General features: G+C 45.2%; 1 protein-coding gene across 5 annotated transcripts in view; it reads right to left on the bottom strand.

Moving 5' to 3' along the window:
- Window positions 1-7,033: 7,033 nt before the first annotated feature.
- The window catches only part of AGBL2 (AGBL carboxypeptidase 2), a 29,824-nt gene continuing 13,432 nt past the window's right edge, over window positions 7,034-23,425 (bottom strand). For 4 of the 5 annotated variants that reach the window (XM_070383332.1, XM_005909822.3, XM_070383330.1 and 1 more), the window contains 10 exons: window positions 21,348-22,130; window positions 19,541-19,697; window positions 17,298-17,424; window positions 16,424-16,524; window positions 15,247-15,377; window positions 13,487-13,553; window positions 12,323-12,445; window positions 11,327-11,434; window positions 9,994-10,083; window positions 7,034-7,780 (listed from right to left, as the gene is read on the bottom strand). In XM_070383332.1, coding sequence (XP_070239433.1) covers window positions 7,607-7,780; window positions 9,994-10,083; window positions 11,327-11,434; window positions 12,323-12,445; window positions 13,487-13,553; window positions 15,247-15,377; window positions 16,424-16,524; window positions 17,298-17,424; window positions 19,541-19,697; window positions 21,348-22,130 — 1,861 coding nt within the window. In that variant the 3' untranslated portion in view covers window positions 7,034-7,606. The remainder of the gene's footprint in view (window positions 7,781-9,993; window positions 10,084-11,326; window positions 11,435-12,322; window positions 12,446-13,486; window positions 13,554-15,246; window positions 15,378-16,423; window positions 16,525-17,297; window positions 17,425-19,540; window positions 19,698-21,347; window positions 22,131-23,425) is intronic. The other variant, XM_070383331.1, reaches the window with a different exon arrangement.

Below are 23,425 nucleotides of genomic sequence, written 5' to 3'. Positions count from 1 at the left end.
GGGGCTTCCCTGGTGGCTAAGCGGTAAGGACTCTGCCTGCCAATGCAGGAGAAAAGAGTTGGATCCCTGATCTGGGAAGTTCCCGCAGGCTGCAATGGCATCCCATTCCAGTACTCTTGCCTGGAAAATTTCATGGATGGAGGAGCCTGGTAGGCTGCAGTCCATGGGGTCACTAAGAGTTGGACACGACTGAGCGACTTCACTTTCACTTTTCATTTTCATGCATTGGAGAAAGAAATGGTAACCCACTCCAGTGTCCTTGCCTGGAGAATCCCAGGGACAGTGGAGCCTGGTGGGCTGTCGTCTCTGGGGTCGCACAGAGTCGGACACGACTGAGTGACTTAGCAGCAGCAGCAGCATCGGAGCAACTAACCCCGGGAGCCACAACTACCGAAGCCTGAGCACCCTAGAGCCTGTGCTCCACAAGTGAAACCAATACCATGAGAAGACCACGCGCTGCAACCAGAGCAGGCCCCGCTCTCTGCAGCTGCAGAAAAGCCTGCGGAGCTGTGAAGACCCAGCACAGTCAAGCAAATAAAAAAAATTTTTAATAAAATTTTTAAAAATTACTAAAAAAAAAAGGATTGTTTGCTGGAAGAGGGCAGGGCACTTGAGGAAAGGGAGGAGGTGTGAAATAGCCATGGAGGAGGAAGGGAAAGAGCTCTTCAGTTTCAGGAGCAGAGGATACATTTCCGAGGCTGGAGGAGACACATGAGCAGGGGCCCTGGTGCACTTGTCGCCGGTTTTCCTGCAGCCATTTTGGCAGCCCGGGTGGAGGAGTAGAGAAGACAGATGGTCGGTGGGGGCGGGGGTGCTGGAAGGATCCGAAGCTGGGGGACTACCAGGTGGATGTGCAGAAGGAAGGAGGGTGAGGAGTCTGGCGTGCTGGCAAGAGAGTGGTTGACTGCAATGCACCCTGTGTCTGGGCTGCATGGGGGAGGAAGAGAAGCAGAGAGAAAGAGAGAGAGACAGGAAGGGGAGTGGCTGGAGTCTGAGCTCAGCGGAGCCTGGTGGGCTGCTGTCTATGGGGTCGCACAGAGTCGGACACGACTGAAGTAACTTAGCAGCAGCAGCAGAGAAGGTGTTTACTGACTTCTGGTCACCGAATCTGATGGTTCAGGGGAGTTGTGGGAGAGATGGCTTGTGCCAGACTTGGTGCGGACAGGATGGGAGGGGATCTACTTAGAGCAACCCAAGTGTCTTTGTTTCCCCAAGGACGAGAGGCCGTGAGAGAGGGTCTAGCTGGCCCAGGCCAAAGAAGAATGTTGTTTCAGGCACCTTATTGCAATCCCTGATCAACAGCTGGGAGAAGTATTCAAACCATCATGATTTTGTGAAAAATGAAGGGACCTTAGGGATCATTTCACTTGGACCGTCACTTTACTTTTCAGGTCAGAGAACGAAGGTCCAGAGCTGTTGTTAAGCAACTGCACTCCCTCAGCCCCGAGCCTGGGTGGCACTCCAACCTAGGTATCTGACATTTCAGTTAGTGGCTCTCTCTAACCCATGACAATGTTCTCCAGCTACAGCAGAATGTCTTACTGGCGGGCTTGTTTGGGTTCACTGGTCTGTTCCCACCTGGGCTTGGAGCACAGGAATGGAGTCTGACACATCTCTGCCCTCTCTGTGGTTCCTTAGTCACTGCTCACTGCATTCTTTTTGATCAAAGAGTCTGGGGGAAGAGACTATGTCATAGGGTAGGAGTGCCAACAGGAAGCTGGAATTTTCATGGAGCATTATTTCTTTCTATATTCTGAAGGGTCTTCCTTTCTTTTGACCCTTCCTAAGCAAGAATTACTCTAGACACGTGGTGCACACTTTGTCAGTAGGGCTTTGTCTATAAACATGCTAATTAAATACTGCCTTTCTGAATCTAATTTCACAAGAAAGTTTGTTTCTCAGAGACCACATGACTCAGCTGCACAGAGTCAAGGTGAAACACACTTAAAGGGGAAAATAAATTCCAAGCTTCTTTTTAGCCGATCAGGTGGCATCAAGGCGAGGAAAAGGGGTAAAGCTGTCAGACCTCGGGAGGCATTCAGAGATGAGCTCATCTTCCCCAGGAAGATTCCGCTAGGAATGGACAGAGGTGTCACTGGTGGGATGTAGTTCAACTAAGCCGAGCCAGGCCACACAGATTTATCTTTGTTGTTTACAAAGGACAGAGTAGGCTTTGCAGCTTCAAAGGCATCCTGTGCAGAAGGGCCAAGTCTCTGTGTCCTGGGAACATTGCTGCTACTCTAGGTAATCAAGACAGAGCTAGTCTGAGAGCAGCCTGGAAAACCAGAAGGTAGTGGTTCTATTTCCGCAAAGCAGAGCCTTTTGTGTGACGTTTTTGTCAGCAGCTGGGATTCAATCTGGTGACATTAGGGACTTCCCTGGTACTCCAGGGGTTAAGGCTCTGTGTTTCCACTGCAGGGGGCATGGGTTCAATCCCTGGTTGGGGAACTAAGATTCAGCACGCTGCACAGCTAAAAAATAAAACACTTGGTGACAACATCGTTAAACTGGTGAGCAAGGGTTGTTTCAGAGTGGCTGGGTGCCAGATTTCTCAAATTCTTGCACTTTATTTGGGCCACACCACACGGCTTGCAGGATCACAGTTCCCCCGTGAGGGATCGCACTTGGACCCCAGCAGTGAAAACTCTGAGTCCTAACCACTGAGCCACTAGGGAATTCCCAAATCCTTGTACTTTAAAAATGACAAATGGAAAAAACACCTAGAATTCTTGCTTTCAATGAAACTCTTATGTCTATACAGAGTTGCACTGTTTAATGGTCCATCAGGAAACTTCTAAAGAGTAGAGTAATGGTTACCGTGATCACCTTACCTCATGAGACTTCTACCAATGTTGTCATGTCTCAAAACAGAAAAGGGGTATGCTGCCATCAGATGGTAACAGGAGCTCAGTTGTGACCACATGGTCCAAAAAGTGATGCTTCTAAAAAAAACCTGTTCACCTGAAATCCACTTTAAATCTTAAAAAAACTACTTGTTACTGACTATGCATTCAGTTTATAAAGAAAAAGTACACTCAAAAAGCATGACATAACTAAAAAGAAAACCAAGTATAAAGCATATTATTATTTCCCCCCATATCCTTCATTTTGTTTACAACTGTCCAGTGTAGGTTTTTTTTTTCCTTTTTTTAAATTGGAAGATCACTCCTTTATGTTCAGTAAAGTTGATCTTGTTCTTTGACCCAACTAAATCACTATGTTTCGACTTTTCTCTCATTTCATTCTCAAGGTTCACTCTTAGAGGTCAAGATGCTTTGCGCTGTTTCTCCTGCACCCTCAGACTTTCCATATCCACACAGAATTAATTACCTGTTTCTCATTTCACAGCTTCTTCCCAGGGTCCTCTCTCCCAGTTTCCCATCAAAAGCAGAAGGAGAAATGACAGGCACGGTGGCTCAGCTGCTGAGCGTGTACATTCCCTGTGGGGCACTTTTTCTTAATGGAAGCAGGAAGATTTGCCCCTCTTTTCTAAAGAAAACAAGTAGCTACTCTTTTCCGGAGCTGGTGTGGGCTGGGCGGGGCCCAGCACTGAACTGCCTTGGCCTTTTGACAATTATTGGATGTGGAGGCTGTGCCTGGATGACATGGGATTCTCTCTTTTTTGCTCCTTTGGTATCTTAGCAGCCAAACCACAGCTCTCAGGAAGCTTTCACTCTCAAAAAGCACTTCTAAAAATCTGATCATGTATTCTGATTTTTATTCCAAAAATATCATACTTTTAAAAAATTCAGTCAGTTCAGTTCAGTCGCTCAGTCGTGTCCGACTCTTTGTGACTCCATGGACTGCAGCACGCCAGCACGCCCCACAGGAGATGTATATGCTGCAGATAGATAGGCTTCCCTGTCCATCACCAACTCCCAGAGCTTGCCCAAACTCATGTCCATCGAGCCGGTGATGCCATCCAACCATCTCATCCTCTGTCATCCCCTTCTCCTCCTCCTGCCTTCAATCTTTCCTAGCATCAGGGTCTTTTCCAATAAGTCAGTTCTGCGCATCAGGTGGCCAAAGTATTGGAGCTTCAGCTTCAGCGTCAGTCCTTCCAATGAATATTTAGGACTGATTTCCTTTAGGATTGACTGGTTTGATCTTGCAGTCCAAGGGATTCTCAGACATCTTCTCCAACACCACAATTCAAAAGCATAAATTCTTCAGTGCTCAACTTTCTGTATAGCCCAACTCTCACATCCATATATGACTAATGAAAAAACCATAGGCTTGACTAGACAGACATTGTTATCAAAGTAGTCTCTCTGCTTTTTAATATGCTATCTAGGTTGGGGTATAGCTTTTCTTCCAAGGAGCAACCGTCTTTTAATTTCATGGCTGCAATCACCATCTGCAGTGATTTTGGAGCCCCCCGCAAAATAAAGTCTCTCACTGTTTCCATTGTTTCCCCATCTATTTGCCATGAAGTGATGGGACCAGATGCCATGATCTTAGTTTTCTGAATGTTTATTTTTAAGCCAACTTTTTCACTCTCCTCTTTCACTTTCATCAAGAGGCTCTTTAGTTCTTCACTTTCTGCCATAAGGATGGTGTCATTTGAGTATCTGAGGTTATTGATATTTCTCCTGGTAATCTGGTTCCAGCTTGTGCTTCATACAGCCTGGCATTTCTCATGATGTATACTCTGCATAGAAGTTAAATAAGCAAGGTGTCAATATACAGCCTTGACATATTTCTTCCCCAATTTGGAACCAGCCTGTTCCATGTCCGATTCTAACTGTTTCTTATTGACTTGCATACAGATTTCTTAGGAGGCAGGTAAGGTGGTCTGGTATTCCCATCTCTTGAAGAATTTTCCACAGTTTGTTGTGATCCACACAGTCAAAGGCTTTGGTGTAGTCAATAAATCAGAAGTAGATGTTTTCTGGAACTCTCTTTTTTGATGATCCAACGGATGTTGACAAATTTGATCTCTGGTTCCTCTGCCTTTTCTAAATCCAGCTTGAACATCTGGAAGTTCATGGTTCATGTACTGTTGAAGCCTGGCTTGGAGAAGTTTGAGCATTACTTTGCTAGCATGTGAGATGAGTGCAATTGTGCGGTAGTTTGAACATTCTTTGGTGTTGCCTTTATGATTGGAATGAAAACTGACCTTTTCCAGTCCTGTGGCCACTGCTGAGTTTTCCAAATTTGCTGGCATATTGAGTGCAGCGCTTTCACAGCATTATCTTTTAGGAACTGAAATAGGTCAGCTGTAATTCCATCACCTCCACTAGCTTTGTTTGTAGTGATGCTTCCTAAGTCCCTCTTGACTTTGCATTCCAGGATGTCTGGCTGTAGGTGAGTGATCACACCATCCTGGTTATCTGGGTCATGAAGATCTTTTTGTATAGTTCTTCTGTGTATTCTTGCCACCTCTTCTTAATATCTTCTGCTTCTGTTAGGTCCATACCATTTGTGCCCTTTATTGAGCCCATTTTTGCATGAAATGTTTCCTTGGTATCTCTAATTTTCTTGAAGAGATTTCTAGTCTTTCCCATTCTCTTGTTTTCCTCTATTTCTTTGCATTGATCACTGAGGAAGGCTTTCTCTCTCCTTGCTATTCTTTGGAACTCTGCATTCAAATGGGTATATCTTCCCTTTTCTCCTTTGCCTTTTGCTTCTCTTCTTTTCTCAGCTATTTGTAAGGCCTCCTCAGACAGCCATTTTGCCTTTTTTCATTTCTTTTTCTTGGGGATGGTCTTGATCCCTGTCTCCTGTACAATGTCATGAGCCTCTGTCCATAGTTCTTCAGGCACTCTATCAGACCTAATTCCTTGAATCTGTCACTTCCACAGTATAATTGTAAGAGATTTGACTTAGGTCATACCTGGAATGGTCTAGTGGCTTTCCCTACTTTCTTCAATTTAAGTCTGAATTTGGCAATAAGGAGTTCATGATCTGAGCCACAGTCAGCGCCTGGTCTTGTTTTTACTGACTGTATAGAGATTCTCTATCTTTGGCTGCAAAGAATATAATCAATCTGATTTTTGCATTGACCATCTGGTGATGTCCATGTGTAGAATTGTCTAGAAAGTAATTTTTAAAGTTAGTTTTCTCCAAAATTATTTGGAACAAAAAAAAGTATTTCTGAACAACTTTCAAACAAGGTTTGCCCTGAGCAGTTTGTTTTGGGACTTGTCCTTTAACGATATCCTTTTAGTAACAAAAAGTGGGGTTTTTGCTGGGATGATTTCTAGATAGAACGTTGACTAGATGACTAAAGTTTCAGGGTGTAAGGTGTGGACTAGAAGAAGGCCACTTGCAGGCTCCTATGTAAAAAGCAAGGGCAGATACTCCCCCCTAAAAACACACACACAGTGTGTGTGAGGGGTTTCGGGGAGGTGGGCAGTATATAGGAACTCTCTGTACTAAAAAATTTCAATTTCTCTGTAAACCTAGAATGGTTCTCAAAATAAAGTTGCCTGGCCTTCCCTGGTGATCCAGTGGTTAAGAATCCACCCGCCAATGCAGGGGACGTGGGCTCGATCCCTGGTCCAGGAAGTCTCCACACGCCTCAGGACAACTACGCCCAAGTGTCACAACTACTGAGCCCGCGCTCCCCAGAGCCCACGCTGGCCAGAAGCCCGTGTGCCCCCACGGGAGAGCAGTCCCGGCTCTCTGCAACTGGGGACAGCCACGCGGCAACAGAGGCCCGGTGCCGCTAACAGTACACAAACAGATACACAAGCCAAGAGTCGGCTGATTAAAGAGAGAGAGATACTGACACTCGGATTCTAACAGAATATGTTGCCTGTGGTTCTAATCTCTAGTCATCCAGGTAGTGGTGGTGGCTGAAAGGGTTTCAAAGTCGTAACACAAAACATACTGGGAAACTTTCAACCCAACATAAAAGGAAACAGGTCAAAGCAGGAAGCCTGGCATGAACTGGAGTGACCCCAGCATGTTGACAGGACAGGCCGTAGTTGGCAGATGGTGCCTGGGGCCTGCCAAGGACAGAAAATCTAAAGTAGCTATTCACACGAGATTACGCAGTTAACCAATCAAAGGGAATAACTTGTGGGAGAGAAAGAATTTTAATCAATGGGTTAAAAAACTTACATAACCATGCTGAGCATAATATATGCAACACTGACTTCCAGGTAATAGCATGAGTTTTTTCCTCTATGTGGGAATACTTCACTCTGAACAAACCTGATATACTGCAGCCTGACTGATCATTCGTCGCTAGGAAGCTCTGGCACAAGACTTTTTATTTAATATAGCAAACTCCCAGAGTACGTTTAAAATAGTCTGCTCTTTTAAAGCTTCTTTGCACATAATTTTAAAGAGAATATATAAACTGAGGTATATCTGTGTTGTAGTTTCATGAGCACACACTTCAATTTCTGAAAAGGGAAGCTTTTGGATACATCATAATAAAATTTCATTTCATGAAAAAATAATTTAAGTCGTGAGGTATGTGTCCTGAGATCCTACATGCAGTGTAAGCTCCTGGGGTGAGGGTGGTGCATGATGAACACACAGCACAGAATGCAACGTGTGGATGGAGCTCCCGAGCACACAAGTCCCTTCGTTACAAAACGTGCCGAGCCCAGAACACAGCAAGGAAGTCCCGGTGTGGTGTGGCCCAGGCACTCTACGGGTAGGTGTATACGTGCAAGGATGGGTATGCCACGGCGGTCCTGTGGCTTCCCCTTGTGCCAGGATGTCTGCTCCTGGACCAGCTTGGCTTCACTGATGGAGCTGGCTCTTGGCTGGGGTTGGTGCTTCTCTTTGGATCGCAAGACACTGTAAATCCTGGCTTCTCTTTCTGTGCAAACAAGATAGAAGAGTTGAATCACTTTGTGCTGCAATTCCTAAAGCTATAGTTAGGACTGGGGCTGCTGTTACAAGGAGTTAGAGACAGGCAGTCGCATTTCTCCTCAAATACCATCAAAGTAGCTGACGTTGTTACAGGGCAGGGGTGAATCAAGCATTCGCCCTAGTCCCTGAGATGGCCAAAGAAAAGTCCACGGGTGATGGCTTAATTGCTCTGAGAAGCTCAGGGATTGCATTTTATAAGCTGTTTAGGAACATTACACAAAGAAAGAGAACTTGATTTACAAGGTTGGAGACTGCCCAGAGTTTTTAAACTCTTCTCTGACATACCATGGAAGTCAAACACCTACATCTCTGTTACAGAAACATTAAACTAGAAATTTAAAGAAAAATGGAGTAGAAGTAAAGGCTCGGATGGCATTCAGCTACTCTGCTGGGTTTAAATGAACCCCAATTTACATGTTAAGCCTCCCCAGCATGTTTCAGTGGGGGGATTTGGCTTTAGCCACCTACAGACATCTTGCAGTGGACGCCGTATGAGGAAAGGGGACAGTCATCACTTATCAGCGTGTCAGCACAGAATCCTCTTGGACTTGACTTGATCTCCACCTCTCTTTTCACTGTTCTGTTTCTGTGATATCATGGTGGTTGGACTATTTACCTTGTTACTCCTCCTAGAGGATCATGGCCTTAAGGGAGGGCTCATGTTATACAGCCCTCAGAGGGCCCCACATGGTCGGATCTTCATAAGATACTGATGGGTAAATAAGAGCATCATTCTCAGAATCCCCAAGCAGCAGACTTGAGAAGATGGCAGGGATCTGATCTTGAGAAAACCATCCAATCTCTACCTAGTGTGCGTGTGCATACTAAATTCCTTCAGTTGTGTCTGACTCTTTGTGACTCTATGGACTTTATCTAGCCCGCCAGGCTCCTCTGTCCATGGGATTCTCCAGGCGAGAATACTGGAGTGGGTTGCCATGGCCTCCTCCAGGGGATCTTCCTGACCCAGGGATCGAACTCTCATCTCTTATGTCTCTTGCGTTGGCAGACAGATTCTTTACCACCAGGGCCATCTAACCACAGTAATACAGTGGTCCTCAATTTTTGCTCCACCTGGACACATGTGAGCAGCACTTTCCCAGAGACATAGCCAGGGTTATTTGAGAACATGTGTTTTCCTGGTTCCTCTGCCTTTTCTAAATCCAACTTGAACATCTGGAAGTTCATGGTTCATGTACTATTGAAGCCTGGTTTGGAGAATTTTGAGCATTACTTTGCTAGTGTGTGAGATGAGTGCAATTGTGCAGTAGTTTGAATATTCTTTGGCATTGCCAGCTGGTTCACCAGCTCTATTTTTTTCTCCTCCTTCTAAGGAAGAATGGGGCTTCCCTGATGGTTCAGTGGTAAAGAACCCACCTGGCAATATAGGAGACACAGGTTCGATCCCTGGGTCAGGAAGATTCCCCGGAGAAGGAAATAGCAACCCACTCCAGTATTCTTGCCTGGGACATCCCATGTTCCCACTGTAACCCTGGAGAAGCCTCAAGGGTTACAGTGCATGGGGTCACAAAAGAGTTGGGTACAACTTAGCAACTAAACAAGTAAAGAATGCGCAGGTACAAATGAGCAAGAGAGATGTTATTATGGGGACAAATATTAATTCATTCAAACTTATTCTTCTAAAAAAGCGGGTCATTCACAAACCTCTGTACTGAACGTTCACTGTAACTGGATGTGAGACACCCCTCACACCTGATGGTGGCACCCCAATTTGTTGTTAACATCTCCTGGGTTGAGAATCGCTGCATTCACTACCACTTTTTACCTGAAGTGTTGCTGTGGAGTTACAAAACAGTTAGTTGCCTAACAAGTGTTCACTGAAACAAAATAAAATTCGCCATGCAAAGTGTTCAGCCCTGGGTGAGCTTCCCCAGTCCTGAGGTGCCTTGTGGGCTGTGCTCCGGGCTGGTCAGGTGTGTGCAGCCTGGTCAGGTGTGTGCAGCCTGAGGAGGCAAACCACCTGAGATGTTCGCCTCAACAGAACAAATCCACGGAGACAACACTGTGTGGACTGTGGATCACCACCCCTCCAATCATATAATACATTTGCAAAACAAAATCAATGTGGGCGCATATATACATACACACACACACATACACACACACACATATACACACATACGCATATATTAGGTGAAATACCTGTATTCTGTCTTTATTCTTAGTCAAAATCAAGGTGGTCATATCTGTTGGGTCCAGGGAGGTGCTTTTACCTCTTCCGTTTAACTGGGACTAAAATAAAGGAACATATTCTCACTAAATTTTCCACTTGGACAAGTGTGTGATTGTATAAAACACACAGAGGACTTTTTATTCATGCATGTTGATTCATTATGGTTCTCTCACTTTGAAAAGAGAGGCAGAATGCAAGTACAGTAATTCAAAGAAAAGAAGGAAACTACTACTTACTGAATGCCTACTATGTGCTGGGCACTTCACACACGGTTTCATGTAGAATATTCTCAGCAACCCCATGGTGTAGACACTACAACCCCAGCATTTTTGATGCAGGAACGGAGCCCCGGGGGTTAAGGAACTCACAGAGGATGACACAGTGGGGCTGGGGTCTGAGCTGGAGGCAGCCCCCACAGCGTGCGCTCCTGCCGCTATGGCACCGGACGCGAGTGGCCCTCGATACTGAACGAAGATGGCTGCGCTCTGCTCGGGCTCCGCGCTGTAACGCCGAGGGGCCTCGTTCTATCCTCCTCGCCCATGGCGCAGCGTTCCGCACAAGGAAGGCCTCATGCACGCTGCTTGGCTGCTACTGTACCCAAACCTACTTTATACATAGAAGAATCGCGGATTTTATAGCCACGCTCCAAAGCGCTAAATAGTCGGTTGGATCTGTCCCTTCTGTTTCCTATCGCATCCTACTCTGGACGGTAACTTCCTGCTTACTTGTTAAAACCCCCAGCAGATGCCAGGGTCCCTGAGGCAGGATGGTGTTTGGTTCGATGCGTTCAGTAGGTGGCCTGCACGAAGTGTACAGTATAGTTTGTTGAATGGATGGACGGAGCGTCCAGCAGCCTGCTCTTATGATTTGGGTATAAAGATCACAATTCACCAATGCGTGATATCCGACTTCAATGGTGTCCAATCCAAAGCAGTGTCAGTGTCCCACCAACGCTAATGTCCCCCTGCTCCCAGCTGCGCTGTCAGGGTGACAAGGGGCGATGGCATTCTTCGCCCTGAGGGGGAGATGCACTAATTGGAAAAATCAGAGCAACTGCGTGACAAAGACTAAAAACGGAACAGAATAGACAGCCCCAAACTTAAGAGCTTTCAGGAAAAAAAGTAAATATTGGAGGTGATGGATGTGTTAATGAACTAAATGCTGACAATCCTTTCTCAATGTATATATGTGTGTGTGTGCGTGTGTGTATAAAATCACATTGTACACTTTAAATATATTTCCAAAAAAAATTTTAATAACTTTTCTATGCGTGAGTTAAAAAAAAAAAGGCAAAAATAATACCTTATTCAATCTTGATTTTTCATATTTCATCATTGAAGAACTGGCATTCTCTGAAGTTCTGAAAAAGGCAGGAGGCTTTTGCAGAGTAGAAGGAAATCCTGCCCTTTCCTAGAAGGATTGCAAAGAGAACAGTTTTCAGTTGCTCTGTTATAATTAATCTACTCACAACAGACCCAATTCACCCAAGAGCGAATCTCCCGCCTCTGAAGGCCTTTTCATCTTTGGAGAGCAGGGGGTGTGGCGTGGGTGTGGCCGTGAGGAAGGAGGTGCCCGCATGACCTTGGCGGGCACCAGGCCTGATCTCTCGCCACCCAGCCACTCTGGACTGGCTCTTGCCACCACTTTTCCACCACTACCTCCTTCCTCTGTAAATCCAGACTTGGTGGACTCCTGGACTTGCTGTGCTAGAGTCTAGTGTAAGGGCCAAGCTGAAGTACGCTCAGGGATGTCCAGAGGACACACGTCAGTTGTGTTCAACTCTCTGCGACCCCATGGACTGCAGCACGCCAGGCCTCCCTGTCCATCCCCAACTCCCCGGAGTTTACTCAAACTCATGTCCATTGAGTTGGTGATGCTATCCAACCATCTCATCCTCTGTCATCCCCTTCTCCTCCCACCCTCAATCTTTCCCAGCATCAGGGTCTTTTTCAATGAGTCAGTTCTTTGCATCAGGTGGCCAAAGTTTTGGGGTTTCAGCTTCAGCATCAGTCCTTCCAATGAATATTCAGGACTGATTTCCTTTAGGATGGACTGGTTGGATCTCCTTGCAGTCCAAGGGACTCTCAAGAGTCTTCTCCAACACCACAGTTCAAAAGCTTTTGCTTTTGAGGACCCAGGTAAGAGCTCTGAAATCCACATAGAAAACGCCCCACAACCCCGCCACCCCCACCACCCCGTCCCATTTCCCATTCCCTTTCTGGTTTAGAGTAAACCTCAGCTCTTTCTTGCACCCACTGTGGAACACTCTAACCAGACAGCAGCCGTAGGCGTTCTTACTGGGGCATCTTCAGTCAACTTTGACTCCGGCATCAAAGTATGTCTCTGATACTGTTTGTTTCGCTGTTTTCTCGACTTAAGTGCCTTTTTTTTCTTCTTATACATTGTCTTCTTCTGATTCAACTATTTCAGAAAGTACAGAGAAATTAGCCATTGAGGGTTCCAGATAGACACCCACCCACAGGGAGCACTCTTTTCACACAATGCCTAAGACAACATTGCTAACCCAGTATGCAGGCCCTCACAGTGTGATGAGTTGTTGTTGGTTTGGAGAACCAAAAAACAGTTCAGTTACCTCATTACTAGAGACCCCTCCCCACTTAACACGCCAAATCCCCCTATTAAAGATACACTGCCAAAGAGGCACCTTTACCAATAACCAAATATCTGTGATATAAAATGAGAAAGCACATTACTTAAGGCAATATTGGCAAGTACAGAAGACACTGATTACTAGCTGTGTGATCAACTGATACAGTTTGTTACCACAAGGTAGCTTTAATAGTTAAGCAAATGAAGCTTGGTACTAATTTTCCAGTTACCCATGGTGTGGTGAAGCTTATTCTGATGGTGCTGTTAAATCTGGCTGAAGAAATTGTAGGGTCTAGTCTGATATGGCTGGCTTATCTGACACAGCCTTACATTCACCCTAGGATGAAGATATTTCTTAATGTAACTAGGAAATCAAGTGCATAGTGAGCCACAACAAATATTTTGCTGTCTCTAAAGCTCTTATAATATCTATGTAAAAAAAAATGTCTGTGAATAGACAGGGCAAAAATATCACTTAATATACAGAAATATAGAAAACTACCTAAGACCATGTAAACAAAAACACTTTCCAACACTTTTTAAAATGTGTGGGTCGCTTTTAACAACCTCTACCTCTTAACATGGTTTTCACTTTAAGTTAAACATTTTCCCCTCACTTTTTGTTAATTTTGGAATACATGTGGAGTCATCACATTTTTCCTCCCTAGGTTTTAAAGAAGAAAGTTGCAAAGGACAAAAAGAAGGACTCCAAGGCAGGGTAACCAGTTAGGATGCTATTACTATATTTTCTGCAGATCTTAGGACAGTTGAAAATTCCTCCAAACTATTCAGTAGTGTCAGGCTTTTTCTTAGGCTGCTACTTCCTGGGTGTCAGAGTCTCTATAATCTCACCTCATCTGCTATGTTCAGTAGGTGAACAGGGAGGCCATCTGAGAGGGAGCTGTCAGAACCGCTGGTGCTGTTTCCAGAAGGAAAGGAAAAGGGAAAGACCTGTCATTAATTTCCAGGATGTGTAACACTGACCAGAATAGTGGCATGGGGTGAGGACACCTGGTCTGCTATTTGCCCGCAATGTGTATTTCAATTACTAAGAAATCAAGACAAGCACATCCATTCATTCACTGCGAACACCTCGGCATGCCAGGCAGTGCACCAGGCACAGGAAACAGAGATGACCGGTGTGGCAAAATAAATACTGGCCAGATGGACAAAGCTGACCTTGGCAGTGATTGTGAGAGGCTGTGGGATTCTTAAGGAATCCCACAGAGAACAGCCCGAGAGAATAGCAGGGGGCTGTGGTTTGTCTGAAAGCAAGGGCTCTTTCCAGTGTGCAATGCCTGTCTAGTCAGTACCAGCTCAGAGAGCAAGGATGTGACCAGTTACTCTTTAAGAATGCGTTGAAAATACAAAGAGATACTTTAATAACAAAAGATCTGTAGGTCACAGATTAGGAGCATTACTTTTAACACCCCAAATCCCCCTTGGAAAGCTTCAGATGAACGTCTAGGCTGATCTGAAGTCCCCCCGCAAACCGTCGTCTCCCTCTTTCTTCACAGGCTGGGATGAATAAGGACTCAGAGAATGCTTCCTCTTCATCATGTCCTCAGTTTCTGAGCCGTGTTCTATTTTCTCCTCTCCTGGGGTGTGGTTGGCGAGAACTGAAAGCTGTGCCCTGTGACACGTCCTCCGTATATGAAAAGCGTCTTAGGCACAAAACCCAGATCTCTTGGGAAAGGACAGCATCTCCAGCCGCTCTTTTGCTCAGCCCTTTCATTCTGTTCGTGCTCCTCTCCCTCCCATCAGTGCACAATGAGGAGCCCTGCAGCAAAGCAGCGGGAAGGAAGCTCTCGCTTCTCATAATTCCCAGCTCCCTGTTCTCACAGGCTTTTCCAGTCTGAGCAGCAGCCTTTGAGGCCGCCAGATAATAGCCTCTAAAGTCCCTTTTGGAAATAACACAAAACATTAACAAAGGGAATAGAAACGTGAGATGCGGTACGCCCCAGAAGATGTCTAAAACCATGTGTGTGCACACTGAGACGCAGCCACACTGGGCCTGCACACGCAGCCTGCTGTTCTGTGTGATGCCGTGAACGGACCGAGCCCCATGGAGGCTGGTGCTGGGGCTGACAGACTGGAGTCAATAATTCTTCACTAAATCCATCAGGGTATCCCTGCTGAGCACGTCAGGATGCAGTCAGGATGCTTGTGAGTCAGTCCCCACTGGGCCCAATGTGCAGGAGTTGATATGCAGGGAGCGTTTTGTTTTTGAGACTGCAAGTGAAGAGGCAGGTCCTTGTGAGTCAGGCAGAGGCTTCAGAGTGCAAGAGGCGACATGGTGAGTGCGACGCCCTCCCTGGCCTGATGGTCTGGTTGTTAAGGTTCCTAAAGAGACTGTTGGGAGACTGAGTCAGCAGAACTACTCTGGGGCCACAAATCAGGGCTCTCTAACCCTTTCCAGAGCCGAGAGGAGAGGCTAACAAGGACCAGGCACTTAATACCTAGTTGTTGAAAGAACAACGTGTATCTAAGTCTGCCATGATTTTATTCAATACTTTGCATCCGAGGTTCAAAACCAACACAACAGAGCAAGCAAGACAATAATTTAAAAAAATAGAACCTCTCTGGTTTTACTTTGAAATGAAGTTTGATACCTGGATTCAACGTCAGACAAAGAGATGTCACTCCAGCTTCTTTCTAAATCTATATCTTGTCCAAGTTCCTTGAATTTCTTATGGATTTCCTGTTGTAAGAGCTCTTTAAGCTCTGCCAGACACTGCATGAACTATGGAATTGAAAAAAAAAGCTATTCTTGATTATTCATTTATTTATTCATATACTAAATATGCTGAAAGGCACTTTGTTTATTGCTGGGAACCTAGGGATGAGTAAACCATAACCTCTGCTACTACAGGCACGTGAACAATAAGTTACATGAGCTGTGGGAACAGGCAAAAGCGTTTTTAGGGAAGAATGTCAATGAATACTGCTTTAGCCATTCCCTTGGTTGTAGTTAATAAACTTCTTGAACAATGCAAAGGTGGGATTTGCTTCATATTTTTGAGTAGCAAAGAAGGAAAAGTTAGAATGGGGTGGTTCAGACTTCAGCCTCTGGCAAATCTGATTTAATAGGCCCTATGCTGAGGCCAAATTCTCCTTTAAGTATTTTTTATGGTACAGTGCATCCAGAGTGGTGCATGTCACGTGTTCCCAGGGTGCACATCCCAGAGAGGGCATGAGAGATGAGTTAGGGACCGTGAGTTCAGGCTCCCTTTTAAAAAGGTGAACAATAAAGGGAAATAGAAATAAGCTCCCAGAAAAACAAGGCCAAAGGAAGCCTCTGCTTGTGATTTAGGATGGGGGCAACTTGAGAACATCTGCAGTTAAGAGGAAGAAGAAAAAGAAAAAAAAACAGAAACAGGCCCAGAAAAGAGAAGAGGCGATTGATACGGCAAGACCTCAGGGAGACCACGGGGGAGGCTGGCAGGTGCACCGAGGGCAGAGACGGTTCTGGAGGAGAGAAAGGAAGCCTGGTTTTCTGAGACGGGAGGGAGGGGTGCGAGTGCCGGTGCGGCCACAGGGAGGCCCAGGAGCGAGGGAGAGGCGGCTGCAGGGAGGGGCGCTGCGGCCCCCACTCCCAGGGAAGGACGCGGGCTTACCGTCGGCCGGGAGTGTGCAGACTGAGGTTTCCTCACTGTCTTTGATTATAAAAACTTCAGAAAAATAGGAGGAGGAAAATAAAGATCACCTGTCACCCCATTGGGCTGACTTTGGACCCAAGTGACAATGATCCCAGTGACATCACCACCTGTCTTGAGAGCCCATTTTTACCTTGGTTCGGTCAGGATCACAGAAATCTAGAAGGGTGTCACAGACGTGATAACCCAGGGACTTCAGATCCTCAGTGGTAAAATGAGTGTCTCTTTTATTGCCTGGGGACAAAAAAAATCCACAGGACTTCTTACTAAGTCTTCATGAGCAAATGCAAATCTAATTTATGAATAATATCTCATTAAAAACACCACCTCTGATTCTAGAATATTATGCTTCTGGTCAGGGTCTCTCTCTTAGTCCATTTCAGGACAATCTTTGACAATGATCAAGTTTTACAATCATGATGCCTAAATTACTGAGGTTTTACTTTGTGATAAACACTAGGCCAAATGCTTTATGTACACTATCTCATTAGGTAGTACCTGTAATACAAGTACTAATATTATTGCCAAGTAAAGGAAATTCAAAGGGCTTCCCATGTGGCTCAGTGGTAAAGAACCTGCCTGCCAATGCAGAGCCACAGGAGATGTGGCCTTGATCTCTGCGTCGGGGAGATCCCCTGGAGGAGGAAATGGCAACCCCCTCTAGTATTCTTGTCTGGAGAATCCCATGGACAAGGGAGCCTGGCGGGCTACAGACCATGCAATCGCAGAGAGTCAGGCACAGCTTGGGTGACTGAGCATGCACGCAAAGGAAGCCCAAACTCAGACCTGCTGCACTTCCAGGCCCTGAGCAACCCCTGTGCTGTACTGCCCCACCAGTATGATATTTCACGCTCATATTTTGGGTTCTCGAATTCAGCATTAAAGCACAGACAAGAAAATCTTCTAGGTCAATTATCTCCCCAACATTCAAAGGGATTTCACCTTGCCAGTGCTTGGCTTGTCTTCCTCTTGCCATAATGGCCCGTCATCTACGAAAGACAGCTTACCCAGGGTGGACCCGCCAAATGTAGACTCCATGGTGTAGCTGTTGAGGATGCCCATCCGCCACATCACCACGCGTCCTGTTCCTTCTTTGCACTTTTGGACTTTAAAGTTACAACTGTGGAAAGAGAACTAAAGAGAAATCCAAACCCTCTGTTAATCATAAACTGGCAAATGTAAGATGTCTGAAATTCACTAATATGGTTAAAAGAAATGGAAGTATCTATTAGTTTCTAGCATATGCTCCATAAAATACCAAGGGGTTGTCATAGATATTACAGAGGAAAAAATGAGTTCTGCAGTCGTGTTGGTCAGGGAGATGAAGATGAATCCGATTAAACAGGCCTTCTCTGCGGGACCTTTCATTTAATGTGTTATTGTGGACTGTGACTCTCACTAGGGGAGAGAGTAGATTCTGATTTTCATTGCCTGTGGACTCTTCCTGTCCTTTCCCACCTTCCCCAGGGACATTCTGTAGGACTAGGGTTCCTTCAACACCTGTTTGGGATTGCTGGCTTACTTTCGTATTCAAGGCACCAGCCAGCCTGAGATTTATTTCCTACCCCTCCCCACCTTGAACCCTTGGATCTGGAACCCTTATCCTCTATCTGTGATTTGTGTATCCCTCAGCCCTATAACCTCTGCCCAGACTCTCCCACCTCCTAACACTAATGTGGTCCTGGCTTGGAGTTCAACAGCCTCGTATTTCATGACCACCCCCAACTCTTTCCTCATTTTGAATTTGTAAACATATATTGGGTTGGCCAAAGAGTTTGTTCAAGTTTTAGATACTGGGTTCTGGATGTGATTTCATTTGAAGAAAGAAAGAGATTCCTGGAGAAAATAGGAAGATTAAAAAAAGAAAAGAAAGAAAAGAGGCAGGGAGGGAAACAGGGCAGAAGGAAGAAAAGCTTCCTTTTCCTTTTTTAACAAATAAGTTGCAGATATGAAATACTTGTCCTGTTTATATTTTTTCCAGCCACACTGCACAGCTTGTGGGGTCTTAGTTCCCTGACCAGGGATTGAACCCAGGCTACAGCAGGGAAAGAGCCAAGTCCTACGCACTGGACCCCCAGGGGATTCCTTTGTCCTACACTTTTGTTTGATTTTTTTCAGGCCTAATTATTTTTAAAGGGCCATTTTTATTCCTATTCTCTTTATTTTGGCTGGACCAGGAAGCATGCAGGATCCTAGTTCCTTGATCAGGGATCAAATCCTCACCCCTGCAGTGGAAGTGTGGACTTTCAACCACAGGATCACCAGGGAAGTCCCTGTCTTGTATCTTTATGTGAGAAAAATCTGTGCTATCATTTAAATACTTTTCTAAACCCAATCTAACTTCTTTCCAATGCCAGTTACACTTTGTGACTCTATTTATGGTGTTGAAAACCAACTTTTAAATCAGTGCAGATACAACTGTCACAGAGCTATTACTCAACCAACCACTAAAGACTCTCAAGCTGTTTTTATGAGTCCTCTACTGTCCTACAGTCATTTGTGATTTTGTATTACACACGTTTCTGCAGAGGCTCATATAACATAAGCGTTTGGTCTTTCAATTCCTTCTTCCATTGCCAGCCACAGGATGGAAGATGGTAGAGAATTCTACCTACTAAGAGTTTGAACTTATACCCAGGGCAAAGCAGCCAACAGCAATTTAAAAAAAAATCATCTTTATGGAGATATTATTCACATACCGTACAATTCATACATTTGAAGTACACAATTCAGTGGCTTAATATCTTCACAGATTTGTGTAACCATTACCACAACCTAAGTTTAGAATATTTTCTTACCCCAAAAAGAAACCCAGGACGCATCATTAGCTGTCACGCACCATGCCACCCTCGGCAATCACTCAACCACCTTCTGTCTCTACAGATTTGCCTTTTCTGAATGTTTCCTAGGACAGAATCATATAACATGTGGCCTTTTGTGTCTGGCTTCTTCACTTAGCATAATGTGTTCAAGGTTCATCTGAGTCCGGGTGTATCGCAGTTCAGTTCTTTTTACTGCCAATAACATTCCATTGTGTGGACATACTACAGTTTTATTTATCTTTTCATTGGTTGATGAACACAATGTTATTCTCAAAGCCACACTTTTCTAAAGTCTTGAAGTCCAGCATCCTGGGATTTACCCAAGATAATGAAGAGCAACAAAGCGGCAAATCAGACACTGCATACAGGAATGGATGAGTTATCCTCCTCCCTCAGTCAGTGGACAGGAAATCACCTTTCGTGCTTACCTTATCTGGTGCGTTTTTGCTTAACATTAAAGGAAAGACCCGCTCATGAAGCCAGAACTCGCGACTGGTGTTATTGCAACCATACAGGAAGATGTTATTCTTCCGGCTGTGGCCATGGAAATCACAATACAGGAGAACCTCCCTTTCTTCAAGAAGTCTACGGGGGGTGCAAACACAGGACTTAGTGGGTATACAAAGGCATGAGAATAGTCAAGATCCCTTGGAGTCTCTTCCTTAAGCATGTCTGTTGATACTTTCCCTCCCAAGAAAATTTCAGCCCTTAATGACCTTCAAAGGACCCCCAACCTCATCCCTGATGGAAACATGTCTCCAGCACTCCTTGCCCTGCCAGCCACGGAAAGCAGAGATGGGCAGGCCTTGTGGAAGGAGAGGAGAAAATCCACTGAAAGAAAGCCCACCCTGGTGCCGACCTGTGGAAAGAGGGAGACAGGCAGAGAGGGGAAAGAACCAAAGGCAGCCTTGGTTTCTGACATTCCAGGGTTAGTTCCTCTAAGACTCAGCTCTCGTCTCTGGATGACCAGGACACCCATTCAATCTTCTAAACAGAGTTACCTTCTCTGTGATGATGGTAAAAATGCCACACCTTTACAACATGCAGGGGACTGTGCTAAGTAGATAACATGGATTATCTCAGTTAAGCCCCACAGTAACCACCCAAGGCAGGTATTATTATCCCCACTCTACAGATAAGAAAACTGAGGCTTCAGTGGTCACAGAAGCAGTCAGTAGTAAAACCAGGTCTCAGACCCAGGCCTGCCCAACTCCAATATACACTCTGAGCCATTCTGCCTATCAACCCAAAGCTGCTCTCAGCCATTCACACAGATACGGTGAGAAGGTACGTGAGTCCACATGTTTTTATGTGCTGCAATTTCAGGTCCAGTGAAATGGAAGCTCCTTAAAGGTGGGTGCTGTTATATCGTTAGTCTTCAACTACTTTTACATTGGCTTAAAAATGCAAATTGATTTATTATTCTTTCTTTATAAGAGGATAACAAGGAATTCTGGAGAAGGCAAATGGCACCCCACTCCAGTACTCTTGCCTGGAAAATCCCATGGACGGAGGAGCCTGGTAGGCTGCAGTCCATGGGGTTGCTAAGAGTCGGACACGACTGAGCGACTTCACTTTCACTTTTCACTTTCATGCATTGGAGAAGGAAATGGCAACCCACTCCAGTGTTCTTGCCTGGAGAATCCCAGGGACGGTGGAGCCTGGTGGGCTGCCGTCTATGGGGTCACACAGAGTCGGACATGACTGAAGTGACTTAGCAGCAGCAGCAGCAACAAGGAATTCAGACTCTGCAACCAGAGAACTAGCTGTACGACCTTGGGCAAGTCTCTTAACTTCTCTGGGCCTTAATTTCCTCATCCTATGTAAAATGGGGACATAGAGTGTGCCTATCTCACAGGGCGAATGTGAGACTCAATGGGGCATGTGGGAAGCACTGAGAATACTGCCTGTTGTACACAAGAACTGACGAATGGTTAGGTACTATTATTATTATTACACAAGTCTCATCACAAAGACCTATGAGCTCCCTGACTTTTGATCTTTTACATTCAATCATTTCACTTGTAAGTAAAACACTCTAGTGAAATGCTCCATGTTTAGTTTCAACCCAGAGATAAGACATGATTTAAAAATGTGAAAACTAACAAACCCACATGGCTGCAAAGAGAACATTACAGACTGTCCCCAAAACCATTCCTGACTCCTATGCCATTGGGAAAGAGCTCACACATTAGACAGAGTTGACAGTGTAAGACCAACGGACAGAAGCCTCACCTCTTGATCATATTCCTGGTGTGCCAGATGCAGGGGAAAGACTCCTTCAGAATGGTTTTATAATGCCGGTTCAAGTCCCTTCCAGCCAGCGAACACCGATAATTCCCCACGATCACTCCGTCTGGATTTAGCATGGGGACCACTTTGAAGATAAAGATATCTCTGAGGAGCTGAGCATCTGGGGAGTTGCTTAGGATGAAGTCCAAAAAGCCTTTCATAATCCAGGAGCCATTACTTTCTCCGGGGTGCACGCGGGCAGTCAAGACCACAGCTTTCTTCACAGCTGCCTCTTGAGGGGTCCGGGCTGGGTTGGTGATGGTGAGCAGGTAGACGGTGTTTCCTGCTAGGCTCCTACACAAAGTCCGGAGCTTGCAGAACTGAGATTTGACGGGGCTGTTTGCCACCGACAGGAGGAAGCGCTGCAAGTCAGTGTAGGTGTATGGGTAGAAGTGTGCGAAGAAGCAAGTGTCCCGGTCGTGCGGGAACCGAGCGGTCCACGTGAGACAGTACCAGGGCTGCTGTCCGTCCTCCGAGGTGTTCCTGAAGTACTTGATTTCATTTCCTTCTCTCCTCCAGCCAATGCTGTGGGTGCTGGCATCCAACTGGGAGTACATGAGCGGCTTCATCCCTACAGTATAGAGGCTCTTGGCTTTTAGCAAGTTGACGATGGTGAAGCGATAGGTGACATCTTTTCTGGTGTTCTGAACTCGAAAATAAAACCACTGAGTGTGCTTATTTGTGTAGAGGTCAGTTCGCAAGGTGAGTTCATACTCAAAGGTGTTTCTGTAATACAGAACACAGAAGCATATCTCTGTAACTCCACTTGCCCCTCAAAAAACAAATACTGTTTTCTCCTGATAAAAACAGACCTTACAACAACAGAAAAGCCTGCTATATCAAACACTTATTTTCTATTTTCCCTAGTTTTCCAGTTCATGTATCAGGCCAGCAGGAACTCGGGGAAAGAAAACTTCTTTGGAGTGGGACAGGAAGGACCTCTAACCCGACACTGCCGCGCGCCGTGGGGGGCCTGGGTATCTTTCAGGAGTGTCCGACAGCAGTTTCTACTACTCAGCACCTCTCTGAAATGCACTGAACAGTAGTGAAGCCAGAGCCAGTGCTGGATGTGAGCTACATTCTGGATATCATCTCTGTAGAAGAGACCTGTAAGCCCTCTGTGCTGTCTTTATATTTGATCCTCACTTATTTGAAGATGAGGGGACATTTCTGGAAAGCGTTCACCTTGTTGAACTTGCAGAAGACAGAATACAAATGCCAGAGATCATGGAAAGATGCTCATCCACAAGCAAAACTCATGAAGCGTGGACTAAAATAGGATGTCCCTTCTGCCTCCATCTCACTGGCATTCTAGAGCTGGGAAACAGGCACTCTCACACACTGCTGATGGGGACTGAAATCATGTTGGGAGGACAACTGGACAACAACTAGTATTACTGAAGTGATCAAACCCTGACCAACAATTTTATGTCTAGGATTTGTCTCATAACACCACCAATACTCAAAACTACCAAGGCATAAGGGTATTCATTCATTAAGCCAAACGTTGTGAACATCTTCATTTCCCATCAGTTGGGGAAAAAGGTGAATAAGATATAGAGTATCCATATGATAGGACAACATGAGCTATTAAAAACAAGGAGATGCATCTGTGGTACGGCCATAAGAAAACATCTAAAACTTATTAAGTGGAAAAAAGCAACATGCAAAACAGTATGTATTTAAAAAAACAAACAGTATGCATACTGTTTTTTAAAAACATGTAATCTGTATATATTACATCTATCCAGAGAGAAAAAAGTTAACACATATACACAAAAAGTAATACATATAAACAGTTTCTGCATCTGGGAGCTATGATTATAGGACTTCAGCTTTTTATGTTAGGTATTTATTAAGGAGCTTCCTTGGTGGTTCAGTGGTAAAGAATCCACCTGCTAACATGAGAGATGTGGGTTTGATCCCTGGGTTGGGAAGATACCTGAAGGAAATGGCAACCCACTTCAGTCTTCTTGACTGGAAAATCCCATGGACAGAGGAGCCTGGCGGGCTAGTAACTA

Source organism: Bos mutus, chromosome 15, assembly GCF_027580195.1.
Source record: "Bos mutus isolate GX-2022 chromosome 15, NWIPB_WYAK_1.1, whole genome shotgun sequence".
Taxonomy (NCBI): domain Eukaryota; kingdom Metazoa; phylum Chordata; class Mammalia; order Artiodactyla; family Bovidae; genus Bos; species Bos mutus.
This window is presented reverse-complemented; position numbering and strand designations above follow the sequence as displayed.